The following is a 15,654-nucleotide window of genomic DNA, read 5'->3' as shown; positions in this document are numbered from 1 at the left end:
TACATATATCGCAAACAGCTGCCTGTACTTTCCCTATTGTCAAAGACTGAACGGCGCTCAAGAAGGCATTCATGACTTGGTTTATTGCACCGTAGTGGAAGCCGTGCAGTATATATGAAAGAGAGGAACAGAGGATACATGTCGTAAATTGGCACTATCTCTGATATAGTACTGAGTAGTCGTATAGTATCAGTCCCTGATATATAGTACTTCGGAAACCCCCAAGAGATGGCATTGCATTATTCGTTGCAGCGATGACTAATGCGCTACCAAAGACAGGTCAGTCGGCTACTAGTAGGACCAGTTCAGTTGCTTATCGCAACAATGAGACTTCACGAAATTTGTCACAAAAAAGATGAGAAGTCTCTGAAATAGGAATGTTAAAGAAAAGAGATATAACGAGGAACTTTGCATCAAAAGGTGTCATAAGGCTAGCAGGCACGAGCAAGACAGACAGGGTGGTGAGCGTTGACTGAACGTTTATTCGCGAAAACAACAGTATACGTAGATTCGTAAAATGAAAAGGCAAAATAAACATGCATGAACAAATGCACGATGTTTAGATGAATCGGTCTCGTCTTCAAAATTGCCTTACGTTGTCTTCTTTATTATTCAAGCAAATTATGTCAGCCAGTCATCAAAATTTGGTAATGACCACCAATAATTGGTATAAAAATTGGGATGAAAGTTGGACCTCACCACAGGCATGTCAGGTTGACATCCAATTTATATATCTAATTGATACTATACAGAAACGCACAATATACTGTACAATTTATAGTGTACAAAAACTGTAATGAAAAAGAAAATAGAACAACGATACGTGAAAATGGCCTCGGAGGGCGACCTGAATGCACGGAAACTCGTTGAATTGTCTCGTAAATTTCTCTCGGCCTTTTTTGTGTCGACAAAACGAGACTGTATGTTATTGTATCGCTCTGACTCTGTAGACTCATGCCAAAAATAGACACATAAACAGGAAATACTCCTCAAAGAAGTCACACAGCATCAACAAAACTTCATGCCTACGAGGAAGACAAGTTATTCTCTTTTTAATTTCACCGAAAAAGAAAAACGTATGTCTTATGAAAGAAAACTGTTTTAGTACTAGTAAAAACGAAATGTTTTCGAACATAATGGGGTCGGACTAATAAGAAAGCATGTGGTTGGACTAATAAGGAAGCATGTGATTGGACTAATAAGGAAGCAGGAAATTGAATCCAAGATTACCATAACGTGACCAGTCAGATAGACCTCTTTTTCTTTTTTTTTTGTACCTTAGCAACTGGTGGCGACTGATGTCAGTTTTTTTTTCGCAACTGGTGTCAGCTTTGATGGCCCTTCTTTGGCACAGAAGTGTCTAGAAGTGACGCTGAGGCTGGCAGTATGGTATGATATGGTATGGTATGTTATGGTATGGTAAACTTTATTCAGGTCTCGAAGACCAACGCTTAGGTTGACGCAGCGCTTGATCTCATATGTTATGTAGGATGTAGGACAGGGATTCATAGGTCGCGAGATACAACGTGCACGCACAACATCACAGCGCTGAATTTCTCATGATGCAGCAGAGGGGTTCGGAGAGTTAACCCCTTACAGAGCCGCCAAAAAATAACAAGACTAAAATTTCTTTATCAGCTTTGGAACCATAAACTTGCACTCGACCCCGCTCCTTATCTAAACCTTTTGTCCCATAGACCCACCAGCAACTTTCACACTTGTAAATTTAACTCAATTTTTGCACGCACAAACAATTTCAAACATTCCTTTTTCCCACGCACCATAAGTGATTGGAATGCCTTACCATCTTATACCTTCTTATCAAACATTGTTCCTCAGCTGTTCAACCAGCTCATATAATAAATTTGTAACGGTGCCTTTATCCTGTGATTGGTTTTTTTATATCTAGTTGTGTAATAATCTGAGCTACGCTACTGTTTTTGATTATTGCTGCCTTGCTTCGCTGTTTCTGGTCACCACCTTCCTATGTGCCATATGTCTGAAATATGCACTGATTAGTGCTCTCCTGTTCTCTGGTGTATTCTTTGATTGGTAATTACTTAGTTCTTCTTGCTTTCAATTTGTATTTCTTTTTCCCCCTCTTTTTTATCTTGTTTACAGCTGGTTTCTCATCATTGTTATACCAACAAACTACTCCTGCTTGGGCCGCCCAAGCCCTGCAGTATTGTATGAATTAAAATAAAAATAAAAGTAAATATAAAGTAAAAATGCTTCTGGGCGACAAAAAAAGGAGGAAGGTGCATTTTAATATATTCGAAAAAAACGGCATTGTTAAGAAAACGTTGGGAGAAACACTTCACGCAATGACGCCTTTACATTTACAAATTTCCCGCCTTTTGAAGTGATAGAATGCATTTTGCATGACGCGTGTTCTGTGAATGGATAATATAGCTTTTCTACCCTCATTATTGTTCGAGCAACTGCTGTAGGTGAAATAGATCGGCAACAGTGACAGAAATGAAATGTCGCGGGAGTAATAAAGATGGCCTTAACGTAAAGTACCTATAGTGGTACTGGCTGCAATTCCTACTGATTGCGGCCCCTCGAAACAGGAAGAATGAACGTGATTTGTCATATTCACATTATCAGTAAAAGAACATGCACAAGAAAACGTTCGACGTTCTTTACGAGATCAATGTGTAGATGTTTATTGAGGCATGCTTGATAGCAGAAACAGGACGTTCATGGCATGACTGAAGTCAATACGAAGATTGGACGCTCTGTAAAGGGGCAGGCAGGTAGATTAACGACTTTATTGATTCGTGAATGAATCATGAAACAGTGGTGCATGGGGGGGGGGGGGGGGGTTGGAAGCTGGCCAAGGAACAACCTCTAAAAAATGACGAGTCCATCACGTAAATGTGTTTGATTACACGAATGAAACAAAAATTTTACCATGAATATTTCATTTCTTCCTACTCTTAGTTCCGAATCCATTTTCCAAATCGATTATTTAAACAACTTCATATGCAGATGTTTACTACCACGTGGTTATTACTTGTATCTTACGTTCACTCTGATAATCCTCTTGAACGTTTAGCGTTTTCATTCATTCGATGTTTCATTTTTAATCTAACTTAGCAGTTTTCCTTTTCCTTCGCAGGTCTTCCCTTTAAATATGGAGCCACCCGGGTCTAGTTGCGCCCTCCTTCGTAGGTGAATGCCATCGGTCCAAGGTTATCGACTTATCGTCATGATTATCATGGTAATCACCATCATCGAAACGACCGCGAACGGTATTCGCACGAGAGAACGTGTTTGCTGCACGTGAAATTAGAAGAAGAAGCGCACCATGGTGAAGCGGATCCCGACGCCCAAGGGTGACGAGTCGACATTGATCATCGACGTCAACCCTTGGCACAGGATACCACTGGTTTTCATCAACTTGTTCCTCTTCGCCTTCAGCTGCATGGTTGCCTTCATATGTGTGAGTATCGAGCTGCACTTGGAACGGCGTCGCGTACGAACAGTCTCCACAGATGCTTAGCTGTCGGTTATCCTTCTATAAGACATAACGCTATCGTGTTATACGTCATTGGCGCAGTTACGTGATTGCTGTAAAGTTTATTAGGAAAGTAAACGTGAATTTTCGGGAGCAACCAGAAAAGTCGGAGTGCTTTCACTGTTGCGAAGATGGACGCCGTCGAATCTGTGCTGCGATGGGTCTGCTATCGCGAGTGTATATAGTGGATTTGCATACTGTTGAGGAAAGGACGAGCCGCCATGTCCATGGTGAAACCCACCCGTTGACCTCTACTTTATTGCGAATGCACTGCTCTAAATCCCCGATGATAATGTCGCTCCTCGTCCTCTACACAATAGCAACATCCTCCACGCCCCCCAAGTGGGGCCTCATGAACGATATCACAGTTGCTGTAAACACTAATCCCACAATGTTCGTCGCTAATAGTTTGAGGTCCAAGTCAATCCATGTGAAGCAATCCGGGTTTGCTCTTGCACTTGGTTTTCCAACAGTGCTTCCGACGATTGTTCCATGTACGTGCCTTCGAACGCGTCACCTTCGGTGAACTTGCGTTCTCGATGATCAGGTTTCGCTTGCAGAAACACGGTTTCTTCTGCGAGCTTCTGGTGTAGCTTATACTGAGAAGTTTTGCATTTGAATTTCTTGCCTTGGCTGTGTTCACCTTGGAAGCACCATTCTTCTTCCTTCATACCGGACTTGATTGCTTCATTCGCCGTTTTGGCCCTGTTTCAATATACTTAACCGGTAGTGAGGTAGCTTGTACGGTTTGCTTTCTTCTCCCCCTTAATGTTTGCAGCTTATTCGTAGAGCCCTTAGGACTAATACAAGCAGCAGGTTCCTCTGCCCTCGCAGTTTTTATTTTGCTTCTTTTCGCTTGAATGCGTCTTGCTTTGCTTCTCTGAGACATTTCTACACGTGGCTGTGAGGACTGTGCAACATCTGAATCTGCTGGCCTTGGCTTGCACCCATTCTTGATATCTCTTGAATGCCCGTTTAGAACTTCAAAGGCTTCCCGCTTTTCAGCAGTAGAACTTTGTCCCTCCACCATATGCACTTGAGTTGTTGTAACTGTCGTGTCCTTTACTCATAGTGTACGCTGACGGGAGTTCTAATGGCATGGGCCAGTTCTTTAAAAGTAGTGGTTCTGTGCGTGCTTGAATGCCTGTTTTAGTGGTGAAATCGGTGACTTTTCGGCTTCCAGCGTGTTCAGTAATTCGTCGTGAGTCTGGGTTTTCTAACTTCCGTAGAATAAGATTGCTACTGAAAAAGCAGAGGAAAGATGCTGGCGCCACAGACGAAGAGTGCACGTTAGCTTGTACTTCTGTCCTAATCGTTTGCCCAATGGCCTCCAAGCGAGCTTGTCGAGCATTTAATACGTCCGTGATCTTAAATTACACTGTGACCTTGGCTACAATGATCTGTTGTTCATAAAGCTCTGCTTCGCCCGTCTCAGTTTCCAAGCGATCGATATGAACTCAGCGTCTTCTACTTCCTTGTCGATTTCTTTAAGAAACTTGTAATGCGCAATCGAAATTCGATGAATATATCATAACTCACTTAGTGATGGACGCTCCACGTGTATTAGACGTTCAATGTTGGCGATGGCTTCTGTGACGGCCTTGCGCACTTCATTCCGCCTTGCGAACAGGGCCTTCATCATCCAGTCCAGGGTCGGAAACGTGAGAAATCACTGGCCGGTCACGCGACTAGGTGAAGTCGCAGTCAACGTGGTGTCCGTCACAAACGCTTCGCAGCACGAAGTCTCAAGCAATGTCGAGGTGTCATACTTATTGATTTGGTTCTCGGGAACGGTTTGGGTTCACACACCAGCTTCAACCAAAGGTGGCTTCACAAAAGTCCTCGAGGCTACGACTGAGGTCGATATTCGTGAAGTCCACTCCGTCTCACCTCTGAAGGTCTTTACTCCCGAGTTTCAAGGCGCCAAAATGTTGAGGAAAGGACGAGCTGCCATGCCCATGGCGAAGCCCACTCAATGACCTTTTCTTTATTCCGAATGCCTGCTAATCCCCGATGATGATAATGTCGCTCCTAATCCCCTACACAATTTGCAACAGATACCATCATTATTGACTTTGTTTAGGCGAATATACATACTCTAGAACGACAAGGTGTTTGTCTTTCTCATTAAGTATATTATTTCATCAACGCCGAACGACGGTGGTCTCAAAACGAAATCCATTATTACAGTACCCAGTTGTTTCAAGAGGACAGAAGTGGCTTGAAGTTTGCTTCCTATGCAAGCGGTGTTGTCTTCAGGGCAAAAGTTTTCACTACATTGTTCCATGTGGGTGATTATATTACATCTTCATGTTAACTTGCACGCCATCTTTATTTTAAGTGTGCAAAAATGCTGCACTAAAATCTTTTTCGGTGAGTAGATCTCTTCGAATATAGTCGAGGGGATTGACTCACCCGAAATTGCTCTTCTACGTGTTCTTTTTCAGCGGACGCGTTCTGCCAGCACCTATTCATATATATCATCACTTTAACACTTTAAGATGAGCTTTCACGTCTAGTAAATAGTCTAACGTTTTTTTCCGTCCATAGGTGACGTCCATATACGATCGGCGCGAGCAGATCTCGTTTGCGAACCGGTCGCTGCTCATAAGTTTCGTGGTGAACATGGAAATCTCGGTGCTGTTCATCTCCGCTCTCGTGCTCGCCATCACCTTCTTGGGATTCGTCGGTGCTCTGCGCGAGAACATACGCTTCCTTGCCTGGTACATCAAGGGAATCTGTCTGCTGACGATCATCACCGTGATTTTCATCTTCGGTGCCTTGATCATCCCCTTCCTCAGCAAGAACGTGAGTACCAGAAACTCAAATACCCAGTAACTGTCAGGTGGTAAATTCGATCCACGTTCTTCATCGAGCATGTCACTACGTGGAAGAAATTTCCGTCGCACTAATATAGTTGTAATGTGTTTTTGCCCTGTAACTCACTGTAGTTGAAGTGTAGATATGTCTTGTCTTGTCGCCTAGAAGATATGTGCATGTATTCTTCTTTCCTTTTCTTCTTTGTTCCTTCTTTAGAAGGTTTAAATTTCGCAGTCATATTTCGATCCATAATACATCATCATCATCATCATCATCATCATCATCATCATCATCGTCATCATCATCATCATAATCAGATACATATTAGCATGAGCAGCGGGGAACTTATGTTTTTTTTAAACATTCGGTTCGTTATGGTATTCGTCCCTTCAGTAACTAAAGTTATGCGTCTGGATTTCTTGTTCTATTTGTTATTCATGATGATTATTTTCTGTTCTTGTGATGGCGCCTCGATGAACCATTTACGCCGCAAGTTAAGAGCATAAAGGATCTGGCTCAAGCATGTCAGGGCGAATCACCGCATCACTTCAAGGCAAAACTGAAACTAATAAGTGCCCCATGAAAGAGACGAAGCGCGGCTGATACAGCGTTTGTGAATTATGTGCATCTGACAAGATAAGGCTGCAGACAGCACTCAAAAAATCACTAGCTCAGTCGAGGCTTTCGATGTGTCACCGAAGCTGGGCCTGTATATTCTTTCTTTCCAACAACAGAGTGCCCAGAGTTTGTTCAGCATCGACCTCATCATAAGCTACCGGGACAACCCAGACTACGCGCGGCTCGTCGATTACGCTCAAGTAAGATGCCACAAGGATTCGCAGCGTATGGCGGAATCAATGAAAGTATTAGCGTTCTAGCACTCGCCCATGCCACAGTTTTAATGAACATAATGTGCACTGTCTTGTTATTTGGACACGGCAATCAATTGGTATAACCATCACACAGCCTTTATCACAGCCATTAGCCTCGCGCATCTTACGCTGGGGTCTGTTATCTTGAGAATCCTTATTTTTCGGTTTGCTTCGGTATGTCAATCTTGTGGTTTCGTTCAGAAGACCGGCACCTAGTAGACTGGTGACTCAATATATTGCTGTCATGGCTTCCCTAACACCTAGGATTTTCACTGAGAACTCCCTTTCATGGGCCGTTCACTTTCAAAATCTCGAAGATTCAGGAACCAGGTCGATATATGAATAACTGTTGTAGCAATTTTTTGCAAGGAAAGCCTGCCACCTCTTCAATAAGCACTTTCCCTTTGATTTTAAGTTTAAGGTTTGAAGTCTCTTTCTTTGCTTTCACACAACAAAACGAGCAAGCGGAGGAACAAACGAAGCAAAGCAAATGTACAGATCTAGGCCTTCTGGTGGCGCAGGCATCGTTCAGCTGCTGCGGCATCACAACCGAACGATACCATGACTGGGGTAACAACATCTACTTCAACTGCTCGCCGTCGAACCCGAGCACGGAGCGTTGTTCGGTCCCCGCCTCCTGCTGTCGACCACTGGAAGGCGAGACCCCGAACCTGGAGACGCGACTGAAGCGCCGCTTCTGTGGCTCCGGAGTGCTGGCCATCTCTGAACAGGAAGCCTGGCAAAAGGTAACTATACAAGGAGTTTACACGCATGGCTGTCATCCAACACGCTCTCACTTGCCCCTTAAGAGTACATACTTGACAAACTCAACTTTGGACATTGTTACAAAGGCGGCTGGCAGGTCGTAAAAAAAGGTTATCAAATATGCACTCTACAGTTTTCATAAGATTCGAATTCATTAAGTAAGTAGTATCAGAAAGAGACAAATCAGAAAAAATGGCTGATTTCTTTGCCATAGCAATTGATACAACACAAAAGTACAAAGTGTCCTTCCAAACGTAGTTGAATGCTTACTCGACATTGATTAAGGCAGCTTGCACAATGTCTATCGGAGTTTAGCTGCTATACCACAATTTAACGTGTATGCACCCATGATGACGCTCGGTAATGCATCTCTATTCCGACAGCTAACATCCACGATCAATGAATAAATAAACCCTTTTGTTCATACAGTATGGCCGTCTACAGCTGCAGTAGTTAATGGTGAGAGCGGATTCGGAGAAAGCTGTGTGGTATACAGATGAGTGTCGCTAACCGGACGCCGAATTTGGGCAAAAGTCGTCAACTCGCTGCATGTTACATCATTGAACATTACTGCACGAGTGAAGTAAATTCAACGCGTGTCGGGTCATTCCTGTTGGCTGGCCGTGACTTTTCACAAAGTGAGCGAATCTGGTGAATGCGGAGTTACAGCCAGGGCAAACAGGCGCTCGTGGCAGACATATTTTGGCTATGTATGGATGCTATGAGCAAGGCTGAAGCTTGGGCAAAGGTCGCCACTTGGCGGTTTTTACCGCGTCGACCAATTGCGCTTTTTCTATTCGAAACACGCCGAATGGGACAGACGCGTATATAGAAACGAAGTTTGGACGGAACAAGTTGCGGATGTCCGTCGTAATGCATTACATAAAGATAACTCTGAGGGGGCAGTCGTAGACAGAAACATCGCATTTGTATAGCATATAGTCACGGATCGAGAGGTCATGGGTTCGCCCCCCGTTGACGGAACTTTTTGCTTTCTGATCGTGTGTACTTTTTGACGTCATTTCTGACAGAAATGCTTTACTGAAGTTTCGGTGGTCCCCGGCATGAAACACAGGTGTTAAAGAGTCAGGAAACACGTGCGGTGGAACAATATCGTAATTCTGAAAATTGCTTGTTACCAAGCATCAAAAGAGTAGAATATATTTAATAGGAGTGCGTTATACTGACAACTGTCGCAAAACACGTGCTCGTTTAAAGGGTTTTAGAAATTTAATACTGAAAAACTAATGTGGCACCTTAGAGTTGTGTACATACTTAGTTTTTGTACGCCTTAAATTTTGCTATAGAGGCGTAGTCTGCAGAATTGTGCAGTTTGTCTTTCATGCTCAGTCGGAGGTGAAATACTTCACACTCGAGCTCTCCATTCATTGTTGCAGTTTTTCCCGAATTAGACAGCATAAATTCGAAGGCCGAATTGAGAAAAACTTGCTCATAGAGCCTCTATATTTAGCCTTTGCTTCTAAATTCTAAAATTTCTCTAAATCGAGTGTAGTGGTTGCTGAGAAATTAAATTGACTTCACTGTCACGTCTATTGAAAGGGAAAGCCCGTAGATTTCTCTCGTAAAAAATCTTTGCGGAAACGAGCACAAGAGAGTTCAATGCAATTTTAGTTAGGGTGCACCCTAACTAAAATTGCATTGAACGCTCTTGTGCTCGTTTCCGCAAAGATTTTTTACGAGAGAAACTTACAGGAGAGAATATTTCAGCCAATCGCGATGAGGTAGTGCTCATTTGTAAAGCTGGCTCACAAAAAAAAATGTAATTAGAAAAGCAATGTTCTTTAAGTAAGGCCCCTTAGATCAGATTAGTAAAATTTTTCTTTCGTAGGTGCAGTTGCCTATTGGTCAGCAGGCTTCGACGGGCCCCGTGATTGGCTGAAATTTGTTTTTGACGAACGTACTAAGCGTAATACGTGCCGTTGCGATTGCCGCCCCTCGTTTCTCGTATGGTCGCAGATCTACACGCGCAGTTGCGTAGACGCCTGCGTGGCGTTCATGCGCGCCAACTCGCTGATCACTATCGGCGTCGGTTTCGTCGCCTTCTCGGTGCTCAGCGTGCTGCGCGGCATGGCGAACACCGTGCACGACGAGGTGGTTTCGTTGACGCGGCTCTACGACAAGTACTACCGCCGAGTGGCGCACGGCGCACGCAAGTCCCTGGCGCAGAGGGAGGCGCTGGCGCAGGTACGCGCCGCCAGAGACCATCTCGTCAAGCGACACGCGCAGCACGGGTGAGTTGCATAAACCTGACATGGTCAGTATTTAAAGGAGGGAGTTTCTTTTTTTTTTTAGCAAGACAAGGTTCATGGTTCCTTACGCATTTGCCTAAGACGACTCGAAGGCGAAAGTGGTCTTCTGCTTCTTCTCAGTTGAATGTATGGTCCCGCCTACATCTCTCTAAATTGCTGTCTCCACCCAATGTGGTTTAGCGTTGCCTCCAGGATGGTAGGCAATAGAAGCTTCCTGCACACCTCGTCGTATTAGATCGCCTCCGAGATCGGCCAAACTTTTACCACGTGAGGACTGTTATGTGAAAGGAAGTCACAGTAGGTTACGTGACTTCATAACAAAGTCAGTATAACATTACACACTTGGTGACCATTGGTGTAATATGACATCATGCATCATGACCTGGCACTTTTTTTACATTACTTGTGCCGATGCCTACGACGATGGTGAATTTTCGAGTTTGAACAGAGAATTTATCGACGTGGGGCCAGTTGGTGTTGCATTCTAGTTATCCTGCATGGTTGTTCTGCAGTGAAAGAAAGGGTGCTTTACGACACGCATATTCGACGAGTGCAAAGTTGGAGTTGCTTTTCTATTATATTACCCGATTGCAATAAAAACCCTGTTCTCGGCCATGCGGTAATGCGCTATTTCTTCAATTCATACAAAGACCAGAGCAAACATTGGTACTGTGATCGCTTCAATACCGCAGCAATGCTTTTTTTTCACGTGAACTTATAAGAACTTTGTTCCTAATGTGTTATAGTTACCTCTGTCCTAGCTTGCCACGCATCGCTGCGTACAACAACAACAACAACAACAACAACAACAACAACAACAACAACAACAACAACAACAACAACAACAACAACAACAACAACAACAACAACAACAACAACAACAACAACAACATTGTTGAAGCATGTCTTGCAAGTGTCATCACATCTGCCCCTTCGAGAAAGGAGAGTGTGCTTTGATTCTTAGCGTGATGAATTGTTCAATGGCTAACTGTAACGGGTCACGCCCTCAAGCGCCGTCTTGGCGGCCTCAATAGCGTTGCGCGCGCGCTGATTCTGATGCTTTACAATGATCTTGCTCTCTTGAAACACGTTAGTGCACACACCGGTGAGATTATGATTGACTAGAGAATGTTCATGTCTATAGTTGAGCGCACGTTCTCTTTGCATGGGCGGTCAGTCAAACGTCCGCATGTTAGACCGATATCACAATTGCTATAATACAGTGGTATCGTCTGCGCAACATTGTTCGTGTATTCAACTTACTATACCTAATGTTAGATGGTGCATTTCATTGATTGATATGTGGGGTTTAACGTCCCAAAATCACCATATGATTATGAGAGACGCTGTAGTAAAGAACTCCAGAAATTTCGACAACCTGGGGATCCTTAACGTGCACCCAAATCTGAACACATGGGCCTACAGCATTTTCGCCTCCATCGAAAATGCAGCCGCTGCATCTGGGCTTCGATCCCGTGACCGCCGGGTCAGCAGCCGAGTACCCTAGCCACTAGACCAACGCAGCGGGGCGACCGTGCGTTTGTGTTTGTGTTTGTTTTTTTTTTGGAAAAAATGCTGATGTAGGTATGATACGATGGCTCATGGGCCAGGCTATTATTATATTTTCATCTATAATTGATCAGCAAGTTCAAAGGACAGAACAACTATATATTCAGCAAGAGGGCAAAAGCCTAAAAAAGTAATGGAGACTATGCGAAAAAAGACATTCTCTTGCTGCTTGACTGACCATTCCTGTGGCTCGTTGCAGCAGTGAAGTGATTAAATTTTGACAGCGTGTAGACCAACTTTTTGCGCTTGTTGATGGCTCGAAAACGGCCGTAACTTGAGCACATGCTATCAGACCCGTCGGCATGCTTGGCCATTCTTTAAAAACAAAAATTAAGCCTGCAAGTAAGCCGGTCCCACCAAAAGCGTACAGCGGTGACAGTGATTGACTGTGTATATCATCCATAAGTAAGCGTTCAGGCGACACTATCAATGTTGGACAGCTCTTAGAGCGTCTGTAAAAACATCGTCAATGAAGAATTTGTCGCGAGGGGTAACGTCAACGTAGCTCTGCATTTTTTTTTTTCAGCATAAGTTTTATGCGGGTTCAGCTCGATTGCTTATCAACTGTTGTGCAGGCGCAAGTATTCTGTCAGCCGGATGATGCGGAGAGCAAGTTGGCGTCCATCTCCAGCGTACGACCACATGTTCGGCCGTCGAGATTCACAGTACTACGGCGCCCTTCCACGGCCTAAGCCCAGCGCTTGAATCCGTCTATAATCGACCCGTGTTTTGGATGTAATACAGGACGTCGAATAAAATTCATTTCGTCCAACTAATTAGTGGGATGAGTACCAAGTGACGCTCTTCTTTTTATTCCAAGCACTTGCATTCCAGCACTTCGTTTCCTGAATATTCACAAAAAAGTTTTGTAGAGAATAGAAAACGATTGTTCTGATTGAAACTAGGAAAGCTTCTTGGATAAAAATGATATCGGAGTATAACTTTATGTGAGCGTTTTCTCAAATGAAACTAATACTACTGCTATTTCTTGAGAATTATTCCCACCACGATCGATGCCACCATTGTATTTTTTTTCTTGCGGACCTGAGAGCCCCAATTCAGCAGCGGAAGCTTGACGGAAGTCATGTGGTGACGCTGAGGCGGGTCAGCTGAGGTGGGTAAGCGCCACTTTTGAGATGAAGTCCCGTAGTTGTTCCAAGGACTTCCACCCTGTCAAATACGACGTTGGTTCAGATTTTGTGTACTCTAGTCGGCTTAGATTACCCAAAATGGCACCTTTACAAGTCCGTAAATTCTGACACTAATGAATAGACATTTTTATGGCCTTTAGAGGTCGTAATTATTAGGTAAAACACACACATAGTATCCAACCAAATTAAAAAAAAATATGACCGCATTTTCACAGGGTGAATGATGACGAGTGGGCGAAGCTCCGGAGAGAATCATCGGTAAAACCGTGAATCTTCCGTGTGTAGTTCGCCCAGTCGATCATCGTGTAAAGACATCATGAGGAACACTGAATGTGTATATATAGAAAGCAACTTTTATTTGTTCTTAGAGACGATGGATGGCTTGGGATGTGCCTTCATTATGAGGGCTTTATGGCCCGTGAAATGAAGGTTGAGTGGTTTCCGTATAGGTTGCAGTGAAAAATTTGTCAGATGGACTTCACGACATTGTGCTGTGTTGTGGTGAGTGCTTGGTCTTTGCTTTGACTTTCCAGGCTTCATTTTGTGAGTGATTTGAGAAGCTGGATTACGTGTGCGTTAAAGGGTCACCTATTTTTGAGTTAGAGGTATCACCCAATTAAGTGTGAGGTGCAGGACCAAAGTACAACGGCATTCATGGAGGTTAAGACACAGCTAAAAGATGGTCTTTTGTATATTTGCGAATACCTGCGTATTCAGGTTAGGGAAGGAATGGGCAGGTCACAAGTTTTAGAGCTAATTTTGCAAAACACCATAACTCGTTGCATAATTTCTATCGTTGCATAAATGCAGCCAATGCTAATGCGGCTCCTTAACCCGCGGATCCCAGGTCCGCAAGAGAGAAAAATACAATAAAGGTGTCGATTGTAGTGAGAATATTTCGCACGTTACAACTTTGCCAGCCCAGCTGCGAAATTCTCACTTGCAAAATGCGGTAATTCTCACCAATTTACGCATCAGTGCAGTTGTGCTATATATCTTCTGATGCGTGCATCATTAACTTAATTGAGCCACCAGTTTGCCATTGAAAATCAACAAACCGTGAAAGCCAATCTGGACGATGATGCAAACAAATTATCATTACGCACAGAAAACTTGCGTATTAAACTTCTAAAAGGATTATTTATGTATGCTAATTGTGCGGCACTGCTGAGTTTAACGCTAATTTTGTTCCTGAGAGATACGTGAGCCTAGCTTTTGCATAGAACCATCGCTGCCCAAGGGAACAATTAACAAGAGCAAAGTGCTAAACTACTGTGAGATAGTGATGGGAAAGGGACTACCTAGTTAGATATCTTAACCGAGATGGCCATTTTATGATGGAGTTTGTTGATGAAGGCATACGAAGTGAAATTCGCAGTGTAGGATTTGGTTGCAATTAGGTCAAGTCATTGGCAAACAAATGTTTGTTTGCCTCCAATCTGGCGTATAAGGCGTCTTAGGTAAAAAAAAAAAGGAACACGGACTCACGTGTAATGTGGCGAGTGTACCACTCAGAGGAGCAGAAAAAAGAAACAGAGAAATGTCGACCAACTTCGTTTTTTAATACACCAGCAGACATTCTGTAAAAGGCATGTTTTGAACATCAGCCCCCGTGAGGCTAACTCTGTCAGGCGTGATCTTGGAAAAGTCGCATTTAAGAATCTTCTAGAACATATTTCAAATATGGATAATAGGCTCGAGGGGATGCGCTTCTCTATTTATATTTTTTAATTTTGTCACCTTACGCATATGACCACTTCCTTAAGCACGCCATGACGAAATTTCGAACATTCAGTATATTTCAGATTGTTCTGATAAGCTTCAGTTGGCAAGGGGAATAGTATAGCGTATTTAAAAACTAACGGCACATCAACTGAAAGGCTCGAGTCTTCGATACTACATGTATAAATGCCGATGTGCTTATTGCTAGTCAGATTACGGAAGGCCGGTGGCTGGGATAGCCGCCATGCACGGTATCGCATGCATTGCTTGTAGGTTGTTTTTTATCTTTCCTCAACAAAATTTTGTCCAAAGAGTTCCGTCTTTGACAGCTCGTCTGCTTCCTTATTCACTGCCTCGCCGCGGTGGTCTAGTGGCTAAGGTACTCGGCTGCTGACCCGCAGCTCGCGGGTTCAAATCCCGGCTGCGGCGGCTGCATTTCCGATGGAGGCGGAAATGTCGTAGGCCCGTGTGCTCAGATTTGGGTGCGCGTTAAAGGACCCCAGGTGGTCAAAATTTCTGGAGTCCTTCACTACGGCGTCTCTCATAATCATATGATTGTTTTGGGACGTTAAACCCCACAAATCAATTAATCAACTCCTTATTCACTGTCGCGAGCGTGTGTCAGGGTAAAGGAAGTGTTTGTTCAATAAAGACAAGCAAGACATTTGCTCCATGGTTTATAAATTGTGTCTCAGATAGGATATATTATTCATGACATCGTAAATTTTATGCCCTTTTTTATTATAAACCAGGCGGTTCAGTAAAAGGGGGTAGTTCTTGGTGGCATTGTGTACACCGTCAAGGACATGTAATCAGTCTGATTGTAACAGAAAATGTGTCCGGATGCGGTGGTAATCACAAACATCCTTGTAGGGTAAATCTCGAGATATTGATGGATACGTCTGATATGTAAGCCTCTAGCTTGATAATAAAAACTAACGAACTAGACTGAAAAAAGTTGA

At 43.5% G+C, this 15,654-nt stretch overlaps 2 protein-coding genes across 2 annotated transcripts; both read left to right on the top strand.

Annotated features, from left to right (window-relative positions):
• The first annotated feature begins 3,312 nt into the window (after nt 1-3,312).
• LOC119172616 (tetraspanin-33) lies at nt 3,313-9,880 on the top strand. The gene is made up of 5 exons (XM_037423771.2): nt 3,313-3,448; nt 6,074-6,331; nt 7,078-7,161; nt 7,737-7,961; nt 9,830-9,880. The coding sequence occupies exons 1-5, from the start codon at nt 3,314-3,316 to the stop codon at nt 9,878-9,880; spliced, it is 753 nt and encodes a 250-aa protein (XP_037279668.2). The 5' UTR covers nt 3,313.
• A 78-nt stretch (nt 9,881-9,958) lies between these two features.
• LOC119171380 (uncharacterized) lies at nt 9,959-12,560 on the top strand. Its single transcript, XM_037422225.2, has 2 exons — nt 9,959-10,232; nt 12,395-12,560. The coding sequence occupies exons 1-2, from the start codon at nt 9,997-9,999 to the stop codon at nt 12,522-12,524; spliced, it is 366 nt and encodes a 121-aa protein (XP_037278122.1). The 5' UTR covers nt 9,959-9,996; the 3' UTR covers nt 12,525-12,560.
• The last annotated feature ends 3,094 nt before the right edge of the window (nt 12,561-15,654 follow it).

This window comes from Rhipicephalus microplus, chromosome 4, assembly GCF_043290135.1.
Source record: "Rhipicephalus microplus isolate Deutch F79 chromosome 4, USDA_Rmic, whole genome shotgun sequence".
Taxonomy (NCBI): Eukaryota; Metazoa; Arthropoda; class Arachnida; order Ixodida; family Ixodidae; genus Rhipicephalus; species Rhipicephalus microplus.
Note: the sequence above shows the minus strand (reverse complement) of the source record. Positions and strands in the feature narration are given on the sequence as shown.

What these genes read in the sequence shown, in the direction of transcription:
- LOC119172616 (XM_037423771.2), top strand. Translation starts at nt 3,314, where the DNA reads ATGGTGAAGCGGATCCCGACGCCCAAGGGTGACGAGTCGACATTGATC. An exon ending in GCATGGTTGCCTTCATATGT is followed by an intron (nt 3,449 to 6,073) that starts GTGAGTATCGAG and finishes TTCCGTCCATAG; the next exon opens with GTGACGTCCATATACGATCG. An exon ending in AACAGGAAGCCTGGCAAAAG is followed by an intron (nt 7,962 to 9,829) that starts GTAACTATACAA and finishes TTTCTTTCGTAG; the next exon opens with GTGCAGTTGCCTATTGGTCA.
- LOC119171380 (XM_037422225.2), top strand. Translation starts at nt 9,997, where the DNA reads ATGCGCGCCAACTCGCTGATCACTATCGGCGTCGGTTTCGTCGCCTTC. An exon ending in AAGCGACACGCGCAGCACGG is followed by an intron (nt 10,233 to 12,394) that starts GTGAGTTGCATA and finishes ACTGTTGTGCAG; the next exon opens with GCGCAAGTATTCTGTCAGCC.